General features: G+C 42.6%; 1 protein-coding gene across 1 annotated transcript; it reads right to left on the bottom strand.

The window, feature by feature from the left end:
• Positions 1 to 20269: 20269 nt before the first annotated feature.
• On the bottom strand, positions 20270 to 24409 carry LOC123394953 (UDP-rhamnose/UDP-galactose transporter 6-like). Its single transcript, XM_045089858.1, has 6 exons — positions 24212 to 24409; positions 23241 to 23462; positions 22345 to 22529; positions 22021 to 22221; positions 21466 to 21627; positions 20270 to 21008 (listed from the first exon to the last, which is right to left on the bottom strand). Exons 2-6 carry the CDS (start codon positions 23368 to 23370, stop codon positions 20688 to 20690), a joined length of 999 nt encoding a protein of 332 aa, XP_044945793.1. The 5' UTR covers positions 23371 to 23462; positions 24212 to 24409; the 3' UTR covers positions 20270 to 20687.
• Between the last annotated feature and the right edge of the window lie 500 nt (positions 24410 to 24909).

The raw sequence follows: 24909 nt of genomic DNA, 5'->3' as shown, positions 1-24909 counted from the left end.
GTCGGGTCCCGATCTTTGGTGTCAGAATCTTTTTGCCATGGTTTTACTGGTTGACGGCTCATGCCGATGCAGAGGACATAGTACGTTGATGTGATGGATGTCAGCAGTTTGGATGTCAGGCACATTTGCCAGCTCATGAATTGCGCATAATCCCCATTACATGGCCTTTTGCAGTTTGGGGGCTTGACATGGTCGGGCCATTTAAGAAGTCTTCTGACAAAAAAGACACATCTGCTCGTGGCGGTTGATAAATTTACCAAGTGGGTTGAGGCAGAGCCAGTCAGCAATTGCGAAGCAGAAACGGCTGTTAAGTTCCTCAGGAAGCTGACCTTGCGTTTTGGTTATCCCCATAGCATCATTACTGATAATGGTACTAATTTGTCTAAGGGGGCAATGAAGGAGTTCTGTCAGCGAGAGCACATACGGCTTGATGTATCCGCAGTAGCTCACCCACAATCTAATGGTCAAGCTGAGCGGGCTAACCAGGAAATCTTGCGTGGGATTAAGCCCCGGCTCATGGTTCCTCTGCAGCGCACTCCGGGTTGTTGGGTTGAATAACTTCCTTCTGTACTTTGGAGTATCAGAACAACACCAAACAGATCTACTGGTTACACTCCTTTCTTCCTTGTCTATGGGGCGGAGGTGGTTCTTCCGAGTGATATAAGGCATGACTCTCCCAGAGTCGCCGCATATGTCGAAGCTGATAATGAGCAAGCACGTCAGGATTCTTTGGATTCTCTCGAAGAGGAGCATGATTTGGCCGCAGTACGATCGGCAATCTACCAATAAGACTTGCGTCGTCACCACAGTCGATGTGTCAAAGGCCGGGTGTTTCAGGAGGGCAACTTGATGCTTTGATTGATTCAAGATCATATGGGTATGCACAAGCTTTCACCCCCATGGGAGGGACTCTTCGTCGTTAGCAGAAACCTCCGCAACGGCACATATTACTTGATTGATCTACGCCCTGACAAGCCAACCACAGAACAAGAGACAACCCGCCCGTGGAACATCGCTCATCTGCGACCCTATTATACTTAGAGCCATTCGCTCCTTATCCATGTACATACTTAGGTACTTGTGTACTCTTTACATTACATCAATAAAGCCGGCGCCCATGAAATTTGGGGTCTTTGCCGTTTCAGCCTATATTTGAGCATGAATCTTTATTGATTAAAATAAGCCGCCCAAGAGGATGAATCGCCGCTAGGGAGGCCATCCAAACATGGATGCTACTGGTATCAAAGAGAGTGAGTCTCCCTAATGAGATCCTTCAAGCATGGATACCAGTAAAGCCAAAGAGGATCAAGTTCCATGATGCACGGTTCAAACACGAGCGCCTATGTATGATCATGAACGATAAAGATCGGCTTACTTGGGGGCTACTAGTCCCCAAGTCGTTTAGCGGTAATAGCATTGTCTTCTGCTATCCTATGCCCGTTTTTACTTGATCATAGGTCATTTGGGGGCTTATGACTCATTGAGTCCCGCCTTACTACCCTCTTGGCTAGCAAAAAATTAACGCATTACAATGCTTATACTGGACTGTATGTTTTGTGACTCACCCATAAGGCCCGTGTACTCTTTGCGAGTCAATCCAATATTAGAGCGTGAACTTCCAAGGTTAAAACATTGAGGTACTTGCGAGAGCCAACATATGGAAAATAGACAAACCATGGGTTCACTGAAGCTTGACTTGAGCCTGATCAGCCAGTCTAAACACATAAAGGTTTTTGCAAAAACCTCTTAGGGTATGATTAGAGCCTTGCAATCCCGTCTACCCGTCGTGACTCACTGAGCCGGCTTATTTTACACCTTATATGGTGATTATGCTTTCAAGCAGAAACTCAACGAATATGTTGATTCACTCAAGATGGGCGATGGTCAAGGGAGAAAGAACACAATACTTCTCAAATTGCCAATTACCAAACCAAGGCGACTTATATTGCAAGGTAATGCTAGGAAAGTTTGGCATCATTTTTAATGCAAGTATTAAGAAGTTTTAAGTATGCCCAAAAGCAAATTACATGGCTCCTAAAGGCCAAAAGTATTTCTATGTTAACCTGGTGGCAAGTTTCCTCCGGGTTCCACCTCCTCTACAGGTTGAAGCTTTTGAAAGCCGCCACGTCTAAGCCGCCTCCGGGTCACCCTGTGCCGAGTTTTCGGGGTCCTCGATCTGGAAGTTATCCACATCCCAGGTGCAATTGATTAAGGCGTGAAATTCAGCTTCTTCTGTCAAGATGGTTGACGGGCCAGCGTCAGAGGCAAAAAGATGCTTATGGCGCTGAGTATTCAAGTCCAATGGTGCGAAACTGGGAGTCGCCACACGCTTTCCATCATCATCATAAGCCGCCTGATATTTCAACAGGTCAAGGATCTCAGCAAGGCGGCTTGCCGTAGGGTGAACATCCTTTACACATTGAGCATAGTCTTCCTGCATAAACTCTAAGCCGTCATCCTTATATTCAGGGAATCTACCAGGTATTTCATCCGGCTTGAGTTCAGGAGCATAGGCTAGTGCTCGGCTCATGGCTGCCATCAGGCCCTTTCGTGCCGATGATTTCCTTATTTCCGCTATATCCTCTGGAATGGTTGAGAGCCGCTGCAGCATATCCTTGATATACTTCACTGGGTCTTTGTCCCCCCCAAACAACCTTGATGGTCAGTAAGCCGCCAGCATAAAGTTGCTCTGTATGGGTGTATATCGCCTTCAGCTTCAGAATGGAATCATCTTGAAGATTGGCGGATCGAGGGCCTATAAGGGGCAAATGAAGCATAAGTCGCCTAGCACCTTGTGTCCTTTACAAAAATGATAGCACGCTTTATATCAAGGACTTACCAAAGATAGCGTTGGTCATATGGGAGATGTGTCGATGATGACCAGTCAATTCTTCCGTGGCTTGTTTCAATTGGCCCTCGACCTTTTCAGCACGTTTCACAAGGGCGGCTCTTTCACCTTCAGTTGACTCTTTGTAATTAAGATACTCAGTTTTGACCTATTCAAGTTATGTCACTGTGGCTCGAAGTTTTTCCTCCGCCGCAGCCTAGGCATCTTGCTGACGTCCTAAACTTTTTTCATCCCACTGAGGGATGCATCAGCTTGACTGACAGTCTCCTACAAAATCAAGCAGAAAGGATTGGTGACCTTATCACTACTTGGTCGCATTGATCGGTGGACATTCAAGTCTCAAGCACATTGCAAGAAACACACTTGACACTTGGGGGCTAGTGTATTTGTTTTTCTCAAGAAAGAAAATAGGAGGCATAGATTATTGAGCAAGACCCGACTCATCTTCAAGAAGATGACCCGGCCCTTGGGGGATACAGGTTGAAGCTCTTCAAAAATATTAAGCAAGACCCGGCTCATCTTCAATAAGAAGACCCAGCCCTTGGGGCCTACAGGTTGAAGCTCTTCAAAATTATTCAGCAAGACCCGGCTCATCTTCAAGAAGATGACCCGGCCCTTGGGGGCTATAGGTTGAAGCTCTTCAAAATTACAGGTTGAAGCTTTTCAAAATTATTCAACAAGACTCGGGTCATCTTCAAGAAGATGACCCGGCCCTTGGGGGCTACAGGTTACATTTTTCTAAATTATTCAACAAGACTCGGCTCATCTTCAAGAAGATGACCCGGCCATTGGGGGCTACAGGTTGCAGCTTTCAAAATTATTCAAACAAGACCCGGCTCATCATCAAGAAGATGACCCGGCCCTTGGGGGCAATAGGTTGAAATATTTTAAAGATTATTTAAGAAAGACCCCGCTCATCTTCAAGAAGATGACCCAGCCCTTGGGGGCTATAGAAGGATATATGGGGTAATTCATAAATACCTCGTATCTTTTCTTCATCATGTTCACAAAGCCAGCTTCAAAGTCCCGGCTCACGGAAAGGCAGGTAAAATATCCTGAATGCAGCTCCTCAAAATTCAGCTTCTCGATATTGGGGAGTTTGAGTGCAGATTTTCCTTTGACCATCTTAGTAGAGACGTCCTCGGTAGTATGCTTCGCCAACATATTGTTGTATGACCCGTCACAATAATAATGACAGCATCCTCTTCAGGCGTGGCGTCTTTGGATGACTTCATGGGACTTGGCGGGTTGATATTTTCTTTATGACCCGGACCCATGGCCACATCAACAGTTTATGGCGGGGTGACTTGAGCATCAGGGATATTATCCATAGCGGCGCCTTCTGGAGGATCAACATAAGCTCCAGTGGTTTCATCTGGAATATCGTGGACATGGGCATCTGGTTCTTCCACTTCAGGCTTGTCAATATTTGGGGCTGACCCACCGGTTTTCCGTTTCTTGGCTTGAGCTCTAAAGAATGAAAGGTTAATACATACCTAATGAAGTGTGAATAACATGTGAAGTACTGAAACAAAGGTTCGTAAAGCAAATAGTACCATACCCTGCGAGACGAACAAGGGGTGGCAATTTTGAGGATGTTGAGTCACCAGATGAAGGAGGAGACACCTATTACAACAGGAAAAAACTGGTGAGTTTCAGCAACTTGACAATATATTTGATAAGGAAAGAGAAGGTACCTCAGTGTGGCGCTTGCAGCTGGATGCCTTTTCAGGCAGACCCACCATAAGATCACCTGAAGAGCTGCGGGTGTGGCGCTTTGGAGTGTACAGAGCCTTCTTCAAAAGTAAGTTAGGATTCAAATGAGCATCTGGGTGATTCATAGGGACTTTCCTACAAACCCACCTTTGAGGTCTTTCCAAGGAAATATTTGAGTGAGAAGATATTCAAATTACCTCAGCATCTTGAGCATCACTTTCAACATCATCCCCCTGAGAATAAGATAAATGGTTAGGACAAGAATGAAGATACAACAAAGGGATAGTCCAGACATTTACCTCAGACAAATCTTCAATGTGTTGTGACTCCCCATGACAGATGACTCGCGCGCACCTGATTTGGCCTTTTTCTTCTTGGCAAGAGTCTTAACCCTTTTCACAGGCGGCTTTATCAGCCTACGTTTCCAGACGGGTGCATTTTTCTATAACACAAGGGGTTAGTTCTACAAGAGATCAAAGGATAATACCAAATAAGATGGGCAGGAGATGAATTTATTTACCTCAGGAGACGGATTAGCAACGCATAATGGTTTCAAACCAATTTTGGAACAAGCCTCTTTGGGTTCACCACATAATTTCTTCATGAGACTATGACATCTTTAGAGTCAAGCATTACGTTGGTGAAATGATGGGCGTTGTTTAAATCGCCGTCGTATTGACACATGAGCTTATCACGGCGGCTTAGGGGCAGGATGCGCCATTCTACCCAGCATCGAATTAAATCAATCCCAGTCAAACCATTAGCTTTCAAAACTCGTAGCTGAGGCCAAATAGATTTGTGGGCGGCTCGTTCTTCTTGAGTTGGAGACCCTGGGAGTTGGAAGTCCATCGGGAGACAATCTTCTCTGAAACCCGGCAAAGGATTTTCCAAATCTGGCGCAGTGTTCTTGCAATAAAACCAGGTTTTCCCCCAGCCATTGGGATGGCTGGGTAAGGCGGCAGCAGGGAAACCAATTTTACGCCGCCTCTGGATGGTGACTCCGCCGAGTTCTAAGTTGGGGCCATCAGCCCACTCTCTTTGGCGGTTTAAATAAAATAATTCCCTAAATAAGGGAACACTCGGCTCTATTCCTAAGTATACTTCACAAAATACTTGAAACTGGCATAAGTTGCTGATGGAATTGGGACCTAAGTCTTGGGGGTGAAGGTTGAAGAAGCTGAGGGCATCCCGAAAGAATTTCAAACTAGGAGGGGTGAAGCCTCTCTCTAAATGGTCTGCAAAAAACACCACTTCCCCTTCGGCGGGTTGAGGTCGCGCCTCTCTAGCAGGGGCTCTCCATCCAATCACTTCTTTAGGAGACACGGTCCCCACTGACACGAATCGTTGCAAGGCAGCTTCGTCGATGTCAAAAGGCACCCAGTCACACCTTGATGGTTTTGACATGATGTTCAGAGTCGGAAAGAAGCGAGCTGCATAAGTATGATTGGCGGGTCATTCTAAGAAAAATAAAAATCGCTGGAAGAAGCAAGGAGTTCAAGAAATGAGTAGTAAAGGAAATCACAATACTTAAAGTCGCCCCAATACGAGGCGGCTCACGAAGGTGGCGAGTTACAAAAGTATCTACGCTGGCTTATGAGAAAGACAGTGCTAGGTCATAGGGGAACTATGATGTTAGATTCTGCTAAGTGTTGGAAAAACAGTTTTCTATCAAGCCACAGAGAAAGATGGATCTACGAGCGGTATAAAAAAGGAAAAAATTAATTGCTAAAATAACAGTGGAGTCTGGTGGTGGCAACAATTAACGACGATAAGATTCTCGCAGAACTATCAATGGAGTTTGTGCGAGATTGATTTTACATCTGCTGCGCAACTTGTCGAGGGGGATGTTTTGCTAAAAGGAGTTAAATGAACTCGTACTGTCAATGGCGAACAATGAACCCTAAAGAACTCCGGAGAAGCCATGGAGCGTGGTCTAAACAGATCTATTGCAAAAAGCTGAAGACGTACCCGATAGCGTCGACTGGAGGGGAAGAAGGTCACGGCTTGGTGCAGAAGACGAGCGGCGGCGAAGCCCTTGCGTCAGGGAGTTTGTCGGAGGAAGGCACAGCGGCGGCGCGGCGGGGACTGTGGACTCGAGGTGGAAGAAGAAGAAGAAGAGCTAGGATAAAAGTGAAAAGGGACCCCCCCCCCCCCTTTTGGTATTTAAATACTAGAGGGAAATGGAAACGGCAGGCGCGGTAATCCAGGGGGCGCCATAAATCTTGGAATTGATGGCGCCTCGATTATCGTGCCGGACGAATAAGCCAAACGAGCCATTGGGATGACATCATGAAAATCCCTGAAATTTCGGAATGATTGACGTCATTAATTTCCGTAGCATGAAATCAGGGAAAGTTTAGAAGCCGGTGATTCTCTCGTTGGGAGAAGGCTAAGGTTTTGATTGAGCCGCCAAGCATGCAAGAAATTTCTATAGACATGAACAAGTTCAAGTCAATCTGGGGCCTAATGTTGGCGATGTTATCCCGTTATGATACCCGCCCTAGGGAGCCGGGTTAGGATAAATTGCGGCTCTGCATCCATGTTCAAGATGGGTTGTGACCTGTGAGGCGGGAGACAGCGAACGTACGCTGTGAGAGTCGGCTGGCCCAAGATCCTAAGAAGGCGACTTACGGCCCACATCGAAAAGGAGTCGTGTGGAGTTTGTTTACGTAAGGGGCAAGGCGAGATAGAGACATACCGACTCACGAACTGTAATGATATCCAGACTCTTGTAAACCTAGGGTCTCGACCTATATATAAAGGAGAGTCTCTAGGATTGGTAGGGAAAGTTAACATGAATCGAGAGCTAGGTCAGGCGAATCCGCACCCTTGTAATCGATTTCCACAGCAATATACACATAGCAGGACGTAGGCTTTTACCTCAATCTGAGGGGCCGAACCTGGGTAAACTTGTCTCCCGTTCCCCGATCAACCCCTTTGAGTCTCCACATAATTGTGATGGCTTCATCACTAAGTCCTTTCACGAGGACATTTGCCGTGACAAAACCACGACAAGAAGTATATGTCATATGATGCGACGGTAGAAGTTGCATGGCAATATATCTCGGAATGGCTATGGAAATGCCGTGATAGGTAGGTACGGTGACTGTTTTGAGGAAGATATAATGAGGCTTATGTGCAACACAGCGTATCATGTCACGGGGTTTGGATGCACCTACAAAAGTTGCATCGATCCTCAAGGTGAGAATCGGCAATGCACGGTACCGAAGAGGCTAGCAATATGTGGAGGTGAGAGTGTGTATATCCATGGATTCACATTAGTCATAAATAACTCACATACTTAGTGCAAGATTTTATTAGTTCGTTTGAAGCAAAGCACTATTCGCATGCCCCTAGGGAGCAGGTTGGTAGGAGTTCAACATCGCGGGTCCCCCGACTTAAACAACACTAGGATTTCAACGAGGAATAAGTATGCTCGCACATGCTCACCATGCCATATAAATATTTGGATGAACATAAAGTTCACAACCTCTAATTCATGATACTCTTATTAACCAATGATCATGCGCTCATTCTCTTTCACATTACCACATTAATATCATTAACCGTGATTTCTCTTTTATGTGCTACATGTGGTTTTGATTATGCACTCATTGAATACCTATTACTTTTGGACTAGTCTTATAACCCATGAAAATTACTATCGCTATTTATTAGGTCTCAAACAAATATAAGTGAAGAACAAGAGTGCAATTACTTCTATAAAATCTACACGTCACCGTGTTGTAAAAGATATAAGTGAAGTACTAGTGCAACTGCTAAGCTCAAAAGATATAAGTGAAGCACATAGAATATTCTAAAAAATTATGGTGACAGTGTGTCTCTAAAATAGGTGTGTCCCTAAAAAAATGATTGTGGGAAACTAAAAAGAAAAAATAAAACTAAAGCAAACAATGCTCCAATCAAAACTCATATCATGTGATAAATAAAAATATAGCTCCAAGTGACATACCGATGGATTTGAGACGAAAGAGGGGATGCCCTCCGGGGTATACCAAATATTAGACACTTGAGTATTCCTAGAATATTACCTTTGGTGGCTTGGGCATCCCCAAGCTAAGGCTCTTGCTTCTCCTTATTCCTTCGTCCATCGCGATAACACCCAAAACTTGAAAACTTTAGCACACAAAACTAGACAGAAACTTCATGAGGTCCATTAGTATAATGAACATATCGAATACTTTAGGTACTGTTATAAATTAATTAATATTTTATTATTGCATAAGGTACTGTATTATAACTTCTCCATGACTTATACCCCCGATATAATCCATAGCATTATCAAAACAAGCAAAAAATAGAATCTTTCTAAAACAGAACAGTCCATAAAGATATAGTTAAATACCATACTTATGTAACTACTAAACTTATGAAACATTATGAATACCTGGGTAATTTGTATAGAAATACTTTGTAACAAATTCAGATCAAAAAGATGTTCTAGTTAAATCAGAGAAATTGTTCACTCGACGCTAAAGTTTCTATTTTTGCACCGTATCAATTCTACTCATCTTGCAAATCATCCCCAAGGCTTTACTTGGCACAAACACTAATTTAAACATAAAAACACAATCATTACATAGTAAAAAAACATTTTATGACATACAAATGGAAAGTGAAAAGCAAAATTAAAGATAACTACTGGGTTGCCTCCCAACTACCGCTATTGTTTTACGCTCCTAGCTAGGCATAATGCATATAATCAAGTGTTGTCATCCTTGACACTTAATCCATAGGTATCCCTCATGATAGATTCATAAGTTGGTTTGATTCTCTTTCTAGGGAAGTGTTCCATCCCTTTCTTTAATGGTAATTGGAAACGTATATTTCCCTCTTTCATATCAATTAATGCATCTATAGTTGGTAGAAAAGGTCTCCCAAGTATTATTGGACAAGATGGTTGCATTCAATATGAAGAACTATGAAATATATAGGCACATAATTTAACAAATATGAGAACATCATTTATTCTTCTCAAAGGTTTCTTGATAGTAAAGTCTGCAAGATGCAGATTAAGGGAACACTCAGGAATATTAGTGAGACCAAGCACATCACATAAAGATTTAGGTATGGTTGAAACACTAGAACCTAGGGCACACAAGGCATTGCATTAATATTCTTTGATCTTAATTTTAATAGTAGGTTCCCATTGATCATACAACTTTCTAGGAATACACAGTTCCAACTCAAGTTTTCATCATAGGCTTTTACCATAACTTATACTATATATTGAGTAAAAGCTTTATTAGGTTCATAAGCATTGGGTGAGATAATAATGGATTAAAGCAAGGAAATAAATTCTACTAAATAAAAATTATCATAATTAAAATTCTTTTGATCCAAAATAGTGGGCACATCACTAGTTAAAGTTTTAACCTCTCCAAACCCACCTTTTTCAGTTTTAGCACTATATTCATCACCCTCCAAGCAGTTGGGATGATCTCTAACTAGAGTTGACTCATCTCCAGTCCCTTTATCATTTATTTTCAGATAAGTTAACAAATATTAAATAGGATAAGTACCAAGCACTTTAAGATCTTCATCATGATTCCAGTAAAAACCGGCTCGAAGAGCTTTTTCTAGGAATTCCCGCTTAGCTTTCAACTTGGCGGTCCTCTCCCTACTTCCATTTGTAGATATTTGTATATACTTAATAGTCTAACTGAATTCATGCTTTGGTGACAAAGTTTTACCTTTTACAGTATGTACATCAAGAGCAATCATATCTATGTTTCTAGCCAAATCATCAATTTTATGCAACTTTTCCTCTACCATAGTATTGAAAACTTTTTGAGAATTGATGAATTATTTAATGGTGTTTTAAAGATCATAGGATGACCTATTATTATTGGTAGAAGAATTACCATAAGAATTGCCATAAGAGTTGCCACAACCATTAGAGGAGTTACCGGGATAAGGCCTAGTATTGAAATTAGCCCTATATGTGTTGTTATTAAAATTGTTTTGCAAAATGAAATTCACATCATTGGCATTATCATTTTTCTCAATCAAATTATACAAGGGTATTCCATTAGGATCAACATGAGCATTTTTATTAGCAACCAAATTCATAAGGGCATCAATTTTTTCACTCAAAGTAGCGACTTCGTCAACAAAGTTTACCTTGTTACCAGTTGGAGCTCTTTCGGCATGCCATTGAGAGTAGTTTTTCATAATGTTGTCCAGAACTTTGGTAGCCTGTCCTAAGGTTACTTCCATGAAGGTACCACATGCAGCAGATTCTAGAGGATTTTTGGATACAAAGTTTAGTCTAGCATAGAAATTTTGGATAATCATCCACAAGTTTAAACCATGAGTAGGGAAATTTCTAATCATCAATTTCATCATCTTCCAAGCTTGTGCAACATGTTCATGATCATGCTATTTAAAATTCATTATTTTATTTCTAAGGGATATGATCTTAGTACGAGGAAAATACTTGGTAATAAAGGCATCTTTACACTTATCCCATGTTCAAATACTATTACCTAGGAAAGATGAGAACCAAGATTTAGCTTTATCCCTTAGTGAAAAAGGAAATAACTTTAATTCCACAACATCATTATCCATGTCCTTTTTCTTTTGCATGGCACAAATTTCAACAAAAGTATTAAGATGGGCAGTGGGATCCTCATTAGAACTTCCCAAAAATTGTTCTTTCATGACTAGATTCAGCAATGCAGCATATATATCATAAGCCTCTGTAGTGGCGGGTGGTATAGGAGTACTAATAAATTCATTGTTATTAGTACTAGACGATACCCACGTGTTGTGGCAGTAACCTTGTTAAAAATATATGGATAAGTAATATAAGACTAAAATTAATGAAAAAACAAATATAAAACTTTCTAACATGACTTAGTTCCCTGGGAAAAAATAATGCATGAGGTGGTATGTTTTGCATGAAGAGATTAATGAAAAAGTAACTTATGACTTCATGCATGACTTGATGATGTGGCATTGTTGCATGAAGAGGAAAATTATCTAGTGGGTTGTAGCTATTTAAGAATAGTGAAAAATAACAATGCATGAGGTGGTATGTTTTGCATGAAGGGATTAATGGAAAAAAGTAACTTATGACTTCATACATGACTTGATGATGTGGCATTGTGGCATGGAGAGAAAAAATAGCTAGCGGGTTGTAGCTATTTAAGAATAGAGGATTTGAGAAGTCATGCAACTTAGTAATATCTTGAGACATGATGACCGAGCAAGCAAAGTAATAAGCAGGACAAGTAAACTAGCAAGTAAAACGAGCAAAGAAGTAAAGTATCAACTAGCAAAGATAAATATTTTTTGTATTTTTTTTATGAAGCAAACAAAATATAACATAAAATAAAAAGAATATCAAGTGAATGATAATTTGTGTGAAGTTACTTGATAGTAGGTTGATGATACTCCCCGACAACGGCGCTAGAAATCCTTCCTGATACTTGTGATATGCGTTGGGTTTTCCGTGAAGAAGAACGGGTGATGCAACACAATATAGGTAAGTATTTCCCTTAGTAGAGAACCAAGGTTTATCAAACCAATAGTAGTAGCAACACAATAGTATTTCCCTGTCTTCAGCGGCTACACACAAAATAGCAAACACTTGCACCTAACGTGAGCAAGAGGGTTGTCAGTCCCCTTGGATTCGTTATTTCCAAGCGTGTAAGTAGTGTGGTTGGTAGTGGATAAATATAAATTGCAAAATAAAATAAAAATCAAATAAGAATAACAAAGTGTTGTAGTGTTTGTAAACTTATAAGTGAATAGACCCGGGGGGCATAGTTTTCCCTCGTGGCATCTCTCATGAAATTAAGCATATGGTGGGTAAACAAATTACTATTGGGCAATTGATAGCAAGGCACATAGTTATGTGATATTCGCGGCAATGATCATGTGTATATTGGAATTACGTCCATAAGCAAATAGCCTGAATCCTGCCTGCACCTATTACTATTACTCCACCCATCGACCGCTATCCAGCATGCATCTAGAGTATTAAGTAAAATAGAGTAATGCTTGGAGAACAATGACATGATGTAGACAAAGGGAATTCAATTAGTATGAACTAACCCCATTGTTTTATCCTTAGTGGCAACAATACAAATATGTATATTGTCCCCTTTTATCACTTGGATATAGAAACATGTCACATTGAACCCACTACAACGCACCCCTCTCACCGAAGATAGATCAATATACTTGGCCAAAGCAAATCAATAGATCAAAGAGATTTACGAAGCTATAATGGTCACACACATAAGAATCGTAATAGATTTTAGAGAAGACTTAAATATTTTTCATGAATAATCTGAACATAAACCCACAATTCATTAGTTCCCAACCAACTCACCCACAAAATAATTACATCGGATAGATCAAAGCAAAGATGTGATGATCATTATATTGAAGAACAAGAGAGAGGGAGAGAGACAGACATCTAGGTACTAACTACGGACTCGTAGGTCTATGGTAAACTACTCACACATCACCATGGGAGCAGCAAGGATGATGTAGAGGCCCTTCGTGATTGATTCCCCCTCCGACGGGGCACCAGAACAGGGCTCCAAATGGACACACGGCATAACAGAAGCTTGCAGTGGCAAAAAAAGTGTTTCGGGTGGCTCTCTAGGGTTTTTGGAATATATGTGAATTTATAGGCCAAAGAGGGGCACTAGAAGCCAACCTAGGGGGGCACGAGAAAACAGGGCGCGCCCCCTTGTGACTCCCTCGTGAGGCTTCTGGTCTCCTCCCGAAACTTCCAGTTCTTCTTTTGGTCCAAAATAATCATGTAAAAGTTTTGTGGCAATTGGACTTCGTTTGGTACTGTAAACCTGAAAAGCCAAAAACACGCAGAAAGCAGCAACTAGGACTAGGCACTTGGTTAATAGGTCAGTGTTCAAAAATAATATTAATTGGTAAATAAACATCCAAAAATTATCCTAGATTGAGAATATAATAGCATGGAACAATAAAAAAATATACATACGTTGGAAACGTATCACTCATGCAATGGCAAGAACACACGAAGTGGTCAAGTCCCTGATAACCCACAAGTATAGGGGATCGCAACAGTTTTCGAGGGTAGAGTATTCAACCCAAAATTATTGATTCGACTCAAGGGGAAGCCAAAGAATATTCTCAAGTATTAGCAGTTGAGTTGTCAATTCAACCACACCTGAAAGATTTAGTATCTGCAGCAAAGTATCAGTAGCAAAGTAGTGTGATAGCAACACTAGCAACGGTAACCAGTAGCAGCAAAGTAACAACCGTAACAACAGAATAACAGCAGTAGCAACAGAGTAACAGTAGCAGCAGTGACAGCAGTAGCGACAGAGTAACGTAGCAAGGACCGGTAGGAAAAACTCGTAGGCATTGGATCGGTGATGGATGATTATGCCGGATGTTATTCATCATGCAACAGTTATAACACGGACAGATATTTAACTAGCTCTAGTTCGTCAATGTAATGTAGGCATGTATTCCGTATGTAGTCATACGTGCTTAGGGAAAAGAACTTGCATGACATCTATTGTCCATCCCTCCCGTGGCAACGGGGTCCTAATGGAAACTACGGGATATTAAGGTTCTCCTTTTAATAAAGAACCGGACCAACGCATTAACACTTGGTGAATACATGAACTCCTCATACTATGGTCATCTCCGGGAGTGGTTCCGGCTATTGTCACTCCGGGGTTGCCGGGTCATAACACATAGTAGGTGACTACAACTTGCAAGATAGGATCAAGAACACACATATATTGGCGACAACATAATAGGTTCAAATCTGAAATCATGGCACTCGGGCCCTAGTGACAAGCATTAAGCATGGCAAAGTAGTAGCAACATCAATCTCAGAACATAGTGGATACTAGGGATCAATCCCCGTCAAAACTAACTCGATTACATGATAGATCTCATCCAACCCATCACCGTCCAGCAAGCCTACGATGAGATTACTCACGAACGGTGAAGAGCATCATGGAATTGGCGATAAAGGAAGGTTGGTGATGACGATGGCGACGATCTCCCCTCTCCGGAGCCCAGAACGGACTCCAGATATGCCCTCCAGAGGAAGAACAGGAGGTGGCGGCGCCTCCGTATCGTAAAACGCGATGAACTCTTCTCTTTGATTTTTTTCCGAACAAAAGGGACTAAATAGACCTGAGATTGGAGGCGGTGGAGCTTCGTGGGCCCCACAAGCCTGCCACGCGCGGCTAGGGGGGAGGGCCCGCGCCTGGTGGTCTTGTGGGCTCCACGCTCCACTTCCTCCGTTGATTCTTGCACCGGTATTTTTTATATATTCCACAAAAAATCCCCGTAAATTTCCAGGTCATTCCGAGAACTTTTATTTCTGCGCAAAAACAACACCATGGCAATTCTGCTGAAAACAACGTTAGTCCGGGTTAGTTCCATTCAAATCATGCAAATTAGAGTCCAAAACAAGGGCAAAAGAGTTTGGAAAAGTAGATACGACGGAGACGTATCAGTCCCTCACACTCAAATCCTACCACAACAACAAAAGCTATGAAGGAATATGAGAGGAAGAACAAGGAGCTCACAAATAACTCCAAGATCTAGATCCAAGGGGTTCCCCTCACATAGGGGAGAAAGTGATTGGTGGAAACGTAGATCTAGATCTCCTCTCTCTTTTCCCTCAAAAACTAGCAAGAATCATTAGAGGGATTGAGAGATAGCAAGCTCAAAGAAGGTCAACTATGAGGGGAAAATATGATCTCAAGGGATAAAATCAATTAGGGAAGAATACCCATGTTTATAGGAGGGGAAAATCCAACCGCTACCCCCTCAGTCCGAACACAAGCGGTACTACCGCTTGGGAAGCTGAGCCAGTCGGGCAGGGCAATGGCACGAGTCTACAAGGCGGTAGTGCCTCCAGAGCGGTACTACCGCTTGGGTTGCAGCGCAGGAGCTCTACAAACAAAGGGGTGGTAGGAGCGGAGGTAGTTCCGCCTAAGCGGTACTATCGCCCTCAAGATTGGTACTACCGTGCATAAGAGGTAGTACCACGCCCTACTGTCGCTCGTAATTTGCTGAGGGTTCTAGGCCCACAAAGGAGGACGGTAGTGGCATGGTAGTAACAGGCGGTACTACCGCTTGGGAGCAGTACTACCGCGTCATACTAGGGACCACAAACCACTCAATCCAACACGAAAACTCGAGACCCCGGAGCCAGCGGTACTGTGCAATGGTCCTACCGCCCATAAGCGGTACTACCACTACCCAGAGCGGTACTATAGCAGATAAGAGGTAGTATTGTTGCCTTGCGCGGTACTTTCGCTTGGTTCCTTCCGGAACAGAACACACGAAACATATGAATGCACGAACACCAGAACTACCATAACTTCTGCAAACGAGCTCCGAATTGAGCAAACTCACGCTTGTTGAATTTAGGACGACAAGCGCTATCCAACAACGACAATATAAAAATGCTAATGATATAGAGATGTAAAACCTCTATGAATGAAGAATCAGAAAAAAGTAAAACATCAAAAACACCATAGAAAATGCATATGGACTCCGTTTTGAGTGAACTCGAACTTGTCATGAAGATTATCATAAGCTCGAGAACCCACATAGAGAAAAAGCCAACCAATAACCACGAAAGATGATGATGTCAAGAATGCAATGGTTTGAGCTCTCAACAAACGATATGATCAAGCTACTCACTTGAGAGCCCCCTTGATAGTACGACAATCGATCCTATAACTCGGTCTCCCAACTAACACACTGAGACCGGTAAAATAGAAAACCTATGAAGGACAAACATTTGCATTGCGCATAGTCCACTTGAACTAGATGATAACGATCTTGTCCTCCTCAAGATGGACCATCTTTCTTGATCGCATCGGCTCAAAGAAGACTAACCTATGAAGGAGAAACATTTGCATTGCGCATAGTCCACTTGAACTAGATGATAATGATCTTGTCCTCCTCAAGATGGACCATCTTTTTTGATTACGTCGGCTCGAAGAAGACTAGTATATTGCTCCTCCATACTCCACTATGGGTGATCCACTTTTTGACACATCTTCACAAGTCCATTGTCACCATAAAGGGCAGCAAGCTTCAAGCATAATCTCTTCATGATGCTCCACTTGAACTTGCACACCGCAATCTTGATGACGATCACCACTTTGATGTCATCCTCCATGGGTTGTATGAGATCTTCCTTTTGACGCAAGCCCATGAAAACATACCTAACCCCACATAGAACTCTCACGTAGATCATGTGTTAGTACACAAAGCGTAATGGACAATGCTTACCATACCATGGGATCACTTGATCCCTCTCGGTACATCTTCTAAATTTTGTGTGTTGATCAACTTGATTCACTCTTTGACTTAGTCTTGATCAACCTTGTATCTTATCTTCTCTCTTCATAAACATGATATCTTGAAGGTAAACATGAATGTTCACACAATCTTCTTCTCCAAGACATGTTTTGCAATAAGCTTAACTCTCACATGACCAATCTTTGGATAAAACCTTGAATACCATCTTGGGCATCATATAAACTCCTTGAAACCAACAGATGGACTTCAAGAAGTGCCTATGGACAAATAATTCGAATATAACTCAAGGCAAACGATTAGTCCAAAGAAATTTTCATCTTTACCAAAACCACACATGGAGAAATATGCTCTTACAACCGTGAAGTGCGTGATTGGCATACTCATGTCCAGATTCAGAATGACTTGGTTGAGCACATATGGACTCATATTGACAACCACTAGATCTATCGGTTTATTTTTCCGTTGAAACAAATTTTGATTGGGTTGTAAGAGTATTTGATATTGTGTTTATTACGACTGGGTTATAATAATACTTTTTCGAATGTGAAACTATTTGTTATGTTTGATTCAAACTATTTGCCGCGTGTTGATCTCGAACGAACGAGATGCGGTCATGCATTGGACGCACGACCGGCGCAACCAGAAATTCGGACACGCATGGCCTATTGCCACCCTCAAACGGACGAAAAATGGATGTTCATTTAGAGTCGTGCGTTGGAGTTGGCCTTAAAACCTGCTTAGAACGACCGAAAATGCAGGAACAAAATGAGTTAAATGAAATTCCTGCATCCTAATCATCTTCCATGGCTAACAATTGCAATAAACGTGTCCATATGATTAGTTTATAAATATACTCCTACTTGCTTCCCTTAGATTGTATACTTAGAGCAACTCCAACTCGTCAATCTAAACGGACAACGATTTTGTTCATTTTTGTCCGCTTGGGTCGGTCGCCCACTCGGCTTCCGTCGTGTTTAACATTTGGATCGACAATGAGTCCAACGATCGTGATTCATATTTGCCGACGTGGTCATCTGGCCGACCTTTTTTAGAAAATATGTATACATTTTGCATTATTTGACAAGCAGACATATAAAAAATAGCATAGTTTCACTATCAAATAAAACATAGTTTTTAAATAAATAAGTCTAATTTTTAAAACCGGATAAAAATTATATTGTCTCAAATACGTATGAAAAAAAGATATATCTATGATTGCCAACATGAGCCCACATATGCTTAACCAAATCATTTTACAGTTGCATGTGAGTTTCACAATCACGCATTTCATAATAAAATTGAACGAACTATTCAAACGTTGCCACTCCTCCATGCCCACGCACAACATTCTCACCCTGAAACTGAAACCCTTGATCGTAGATACGTTCAGGACGCTCATCTTCTATGATTATATTATGCATAATCACACAAGCTGTCATCACCTCCCATAGCTTCTTGGTGCTCCAAGTCCTAGCAGGGTACCGAACGATGCCCCATCGAGGTTGCAAAACACCAAAGGCACACTCGATGTCCTTCCTAGCACTCTCTTGCTCTTGGGAAAATCTTTTCCTCTTCTCTCCGACAGGATCAGGGATTGTCTTCACAATAGTGGTCCACTAAGGATAGGTATCGTCACCTAGGTAGTATCCTTTGTCGTGGTTGCGGTTGTTGATGGTAACATTCACCGGTGGGTTGTTACCTTCCGCAAGTCTTGCAAACACCGGTGAGCGTTGAAGCACGTTGATATCATTATGTGATCCGTCCATGTCGAAGAAAGAGTGCCAGATCCAGAGATCTTGTGAGGCCACGGTCTCAAGTATGACAGTGCAAGCCCTGGCATGGCTCTTATACTACCCTTGCCAAGCAGTACGACAGTTCTTCCACTCCTAGTGCATGCAGTCTATGCTGCCAAGCATCCCTGAGAAGCCCCTGCTGGCATTCATCGCCAACAAGCGGGTTGTATCTTGAGGAGTCGGCTCTCTCAAATACTCATGGCCAAAGACAGCAATCACAGCCCTGCAGAACCTATAAATGGACTCTAGACATGTAGACTCGCTCATACAGTCGTACTCATCAATTAGATCACCATGCAAGCATCCGGATGGTTGCAGTGCATTTCTAATAAGATGAGAAACCAATCTTTCCAAGGGCGTCCTCTTTGCGCTCGAAATAGTTATTGTATCCGCCCACCCCTCTCTATTACAGTTGAAAACATGTCTAGCCATACGGAAACGTCGTCGAAATTTCTCATGTTTGAACAACGGGTTGGCTGTGTCAAAGTAGTCCTTTCAAAAAAGGAAATGATCAGTCTCTCGATTACGATTCAACGCCGAAAGGTGTCCCGGGATCGAGCCACGGAACAACGGCCGCTGGCTATTAAGGTGGTGATGGACCAACATAGCAGCCAAGATCTCCTCGGCCGAGGAATCGTCGGAGTCGCAAAGAAAATTATGGGAAAAGAACTCATCGGCGGAGTCCATTTTGTACCTTGACAAACTATCGAACAGCTTGCGAGCGCCGTCGAAGGAGATGGCCGGCGAAGAGACGCATGCCTCCCTTGGACCAAGTGGCTGGCCTGGAGAAGTCCCGGCGACGAGACGGTGGTGACGACGTTGGGGGAGGTGTGTCGACACCGGCAAATGGGCTGACGAAGACGCGACGGAGGCAGGTGAGGGTTTGTTGTCGATATGGGATAAAAAAGGATGGCCAATGTGCCACCAACTAACGGGCCACGGATCCGTCTCGTGTCCGCACAAACGCAAATAACGTTGGGGGAGGTGTGTCGACACCGGCAAATGGGTTGACGACGACGCGACGGAGGCAAGTGAGGGTTTGCTGTCGATATGGGATAAAAAAGGATGACCAATGTGTCACCAACTAACAAAAAAGGATGACCAATGTGCCACCAACTAGACAAACGCAAATAACGTTGGGGAAGGTGTGTCGACACCGGCAAATGGGTTGACGACGACGCGACGGAGGCAAGTGAGGGTTTGCTGTCGATATGGGATAAAAAAGGATGACCAATGTGTCACCAACTAACAAAAAAGGATGACCAATGTGCCACCAACTAACAGGCCACGGATCCATCTCGTGTCCGCACAAACACAAATCAAGCTCAAAAATGGATCGGCGGGCAAATGAAAAACGAACAAGCGTCCAGAGAATGGATCGGCGAGTAAATGAAAAACAGACGCGCGTCCGTTTGAGTCAACACGTTGAACCGACTTTTCTGTCCAACGAGACCCAAACGGACGTGCGCGGATGAAATAGGTCGACATGTTAGAGTTGCTCTTACTACTCCCAGAAAGAAAAGGGGAGATGTCCACCGTCTATGTATAAGAAAATACATATCAATTATACACGATGACATGATAAAAATGAGTGGAAATATGTTCTATAAAACCCCGATAATGGATTTCATTCAGTAATGACAATTCAGAAATGATCCTAATGTGTAGCCCATACTTCCATAAGATCAAAACAACGCCTTAACTTCCAACATTCTTCACCGCAATTCCACAACCTTCATATGCGACTTACTTCTAAAGGATTATACTATACTCAAACCTTGTAAAACATCTGGTGACTATAAATGTATCAGAGATCGAAAAAAAATGACGGTAATGTATGTAACCTATAACGAGAACAATGCCGACTTCCTAGGTGGGGTAACGTTCAGCTTCTGTAGTAACCTCTATCAAGAACAATACCAGACTGTCTTCCTTCGCTGTGTTGTGTGTCACCAGAAACCTCAAGGGAAAAAATATGCACGCACTGCAGTTGCCGATTGCAAAAATCACTTCTCACCACCATCTTTGTCTTCTGAACCTCCATTGTGCCTCTCAGACCTCACTGGGAGGACACTCCGACGCTCTTTGCCGCCTGGTTTCGCTGATGCGTTCCCATACCACATCATTCCAAGAACAGCGAGGATCATCCCAAGGACTACATGAAGGTTCAGGCCCTCCTTGCCAAAGAAGAGAAAGCCAAGGAACAGGACCAGCACGGTCTTCATGTGGCCTAAGACTTGAAAAGATACAGCGGAGAACCGGCCAATGCAGATGAACTGGCTCAGATTAACACCAATGGCGATGATGCATGATAGTACGATGAATAACTGCAGTCACAAAATGCAAAGGTAAGATAGATGACAAAATAGGTTGAACGCATAGACAAACTAATCTTGAAACACTAATATCATAATTCTAGTCAAGCTAGTCATGTGATGAAATGAAAAGCCACTAATTCAACTAAAACATACTCCCTCCGTCCCAAAATTCTTGTCTTAGATTTGTTTAGATACGAATGTGTCTAGTCAAGTTTTAGTATTTAGATACATTCATTTCTAGACAAAGCTAAGACAAGAATTTTGGGACGGAGGGAGTATGAGATGCTACAACAAAGCAGCGCAACAGAAGTTTTTTCAGAATAATGTTCCCTAAAATGCTGGCCATTTCCCACTTTAACTCTAAGCAAACAGAAAGCGACTAAATCAATTGCTTATACAGAAGCTACAACATTGATCACCATAGGTTCAGGGGACATGCAACACTGTTACAACATTGATTTCTTACCAGAGAAAGCGATGTGAAATTGAAGTGATCCACCCTTTTGCCAGTCAACAAGAAATCCACAAAGGGCCCTACTAACAGGAGGGAACCTGCTTGGGCTGGAGCAGTGTGGGCTAGGAGATTGAATGAGTTCAGAGAGTACTTCCGTTGGAGATAATGAACATACTGCAAAGATGGAAGAAAAAAAGAATTAACAGAATTTCAAGTGGATACTCTTTCTATTACATGATAAGAACAAATAATAGAAGGGCAGCAAACATAATCAAATAACATGCAGTCATGAGATTAAACAACAGAATGCGTTGCATACTTCAAAACTTGAGTGATAATGTTGGTAATGTCTGTAAACATTATAAAGTACCATGAAGGCATAAATATTGGCCTCGTATATGATCAACGTTTCAGGTGCTCTAATCCTCTAATAGATAAGCATGTACACTGTCATGACTATTCCTCTTTGTGTGTGTGTGTGTGTAATTTGTCTTTCAACAGCAGGCAGGACTCTATTGACTAGAAGATATATACAAATCAACATAAAATATAAGTATTTCAACTTACATACTGCTGGAAAGCTGTGCTCCAAACAGCTATGACAGCTGCAAGCATGCCTTTTGCATTCACACTGACATCAGTAACAGTGCAAACTGCAACGCCTACAAGTACAACCATTATGCTCAGCTTTGTGTCCCGTGAATAATGTACACGGTCAAAAACAACCTCCAGAAGACATGACGCGGGTATCATGCACAGCTTTGCTATCTGAACAAGAGAAAAGAGTTAATTAAGAGCTAATAATGTAAAGATACACATCAATCTCACGTTCATGCCAACGATCAATGGCATACATAGCTTAGGTAACAGAAAGTCAGAAACTACACTGACCTGATAAAACCCCACAGAATTCCACATCAAGCTCACGTTCATGCCAACGATCGACAAATTTGAAAAGATTACGAACTTAATCAGATCAGGTAGCGGTAAGTGAGAGGGCTGGCTCAGGCCTAACCACCGAAACACAATGGTCATCAAGGTCGTTGTCAATAAATGAAGGCCAGTTAATGTTGTGGCTGCAAAAGGCATAAATTATAATCAGTGACATGGCAGGAGTTTATCCAAGTTTTAACACATGTGCAGTTTGTTGAAGGCCAGTGCAGAAATCTCATGGAACTTGTAAGTTATCGCCACCTAGTATAACAATAAATCATACTCCCTCCGTATCAAAATATATGACATTTTTGTAGGCTAGCTTATCCTACAAAAAAAGTCTTATATTTTGGTAGAGAGGTGGTATTAGCTTAGCATGCTTCTTATGTTCAACAGACGCATCCCAAATTTACGCCAAGCAGGTTAGCATAGCAGCAGACACCTCGGATTATCTAACAGTCAAATCCCTAACTCTCAGATCAGTAAAAGTAAATCTAGTGGGAAAAAACTGGTATGAGTTGGTCAAATACTGACAAACTCATCTGTAACTAAAGATTTATCAACAAAAGGACGTCTAGATTTACATGGATGGAATTTGCAGTACCAATTCGGGATCACAAAAAGTTTAAAATAAGCTTCTGATCCCTTTGTACACTAAAATCAGCAGAGCAATAATAATACGTAATTCAGAAGAAGCTTGGTCAATTCAAAGTCGCACAGAAATTATAAGATACAGAACAAAACAGAGCACAACATAATCCTACTCACTGCCAAAAGTAAAGAACAAGATGCCAATAGAACGAATTAAGGATGCATGTGACTACATAATTGTTCACCAAAGCCAAAAAACATACCAAAACTGAATCCATGTGTAGCCATCAAGGCTTTGTTGACCATGATGATCCCAACAGATGAGGTGATATTGAAACTCCATGCTGCAAAGTCTAAGGCGGCCTTCTTGTCGGATTTTCTCGGAGAACCCATCCCTATCCCCACAGGTTCAAATCAACACTTGGCGAGCTAGAGTCTCTGAGGCACAAATGCCATTCACACAAGATACAGAGCCCAAGATTTAACTGCAGCAAGGAATTAAAGCCATTTCAGATGATTACACGGTGACCAAACATGGTGCTGCTTGCACCTGAGTTGAATCAAATGTTCCTAGACTAAGCAGAAATTTATCAAAACAGCGTGCACCACTACTATTTTACCTGAGCCCCACTGGTTTTGAACGCAATTAGCAATATATGATACAGGAGCCCTACTGTTTCTTTCTGCTCCACTAAAAACAAGCCCGCTCATGCCCGGATGCAGCTACTCATGAGAACCGAATGCTCTTCCTCCACAAAATAACAGCAGCAACTGCTCCAACAACGCAGCTCTAACCCCAAATCCCTCCTAGCCAAGTAATCCGGCCACGAATCCGAATTCGTGTCTCTACTTGCAAAGTTGATAGACAACAAGCACTATGCGACGTAACAACCCTACTGATCCCGAACGTTCTGCTATGAACAACCCTATTGATCCCGAACGCTCTGCTATGAACAACCCTACTGATCCCGAACGCTTTGCTATGAACAACCCTACTGATCCCGAACGCTCTGCTACACACAACCCTGCGCCCTGCTCGTAGTCCGGATGCTCCTCATCAGGGAGTGCTCCAGGAGCGCAACTCCACACCCCGGAACCCCTCCTAAATCCAGCAAACCGACCAACGAACCCGTCCCCAAATCGCAGCAGCTCGCGCCAAAAACCCGCGCCAGATCGCGCGCGCCCCCGAAAAGGCTGAGGCGGAAAGAGAGGGAGGGGGAGGCGGAATCCTTACTCGAGAAGCGCGGGGCTCGAACCCTCCACCCGTAAATGGCAGATCTCCCGGCGCTCTGATCTGAGATTTGGGGTGGTGTGTCGCCGGGGTGGGGGGTGTGGTGTTCTGTGTGAGTGCTTCGGTTTCTTCCTCGCCCCCTTTTTTCTTTTTTTTGTTCTTGCTTATTATTTTTTCCGCGACGCTCACAACTACCTTCGGGGCCAGATCTGCCCCCCATTTTATAGGCCGCCGGGCGCACGCATTTTTCTGAGCCCAGAGTTTTTATTTACGCTAATCTTAGGGTTTTATCGCTAAGTTCTCCTTGGTTGAACCGCCACGGTTTGGTTTTCATGAAAGTGACAAGAAATCCATGAAGAGAAAACAATAAAGACGTGAGAAGAATATGCAAGGTGTCATGCATAAGAAAATAAACGTCCGGTTTGGATTAGCATCATTTTCACTTCTCACTCCAAGCGACTTGGCACGGCAGTGATACTCCTTTATTGACACCAAGTTTGTTTTGTATCCGATACCATTATCTAGTAAGTTTCATGCCAAAAACTCCTTTCCTAATATACTGAAGTTAAGAATTAGCCACACAAAGAAAAGGGCAGTGCTCTGCGCTGGCGCGCCGGCCGATCCGCCAGCTGCACGCGGGCCGCACCGTTAGATCTTCATGCAGCAAAATTCTCTCGATGCAACAAATTTCGTCCACGATA

This window comes from Hordeum vulgare, chromosome 5H (assembly GCF_904849725.1).
Source record: "Hordeum vulgare subsp. vulgare chromosome 5H, MorexV3_pseudomolecules_assembly, whole genome shotgun sequence".
NCBI lineage: Eukaryota > Viridiplantae > Streptophyta > Magnoliopsida > Poales > Poaceae > Hordeum > Hordeum vulgare.
Note: the sequence above shows the minus strand (reverse complement) of the source record. Positions and strands in the feature narration are given on the sequence as shown.

Bases quoted from the DNA above. Each gene is read 5' to 3' on its own strand.
- LOC123394953 (XM_045089858.1), bottom strand. From the start codon at position 23,370: ATGGGTTCTCCGAGAAAATCCGACAAGAAGGCCGCCTTAGACTTTGCA. The intron at 22,222-22,344 runs GTCAGTGTAGTT...TCTCTTGTTCAG, and splicing joins ATTCTGTGGGGTTTTATCAG to ATAGCAAAGCTGTGCATGAT. The intron at 21,628-22,020 runs GTAAGTTGAAAT...CCATCTTTGCAG, and splicing joins GCACAGCTTTCCAGCAGTAT to TATGTTCATTATCTCCAACG.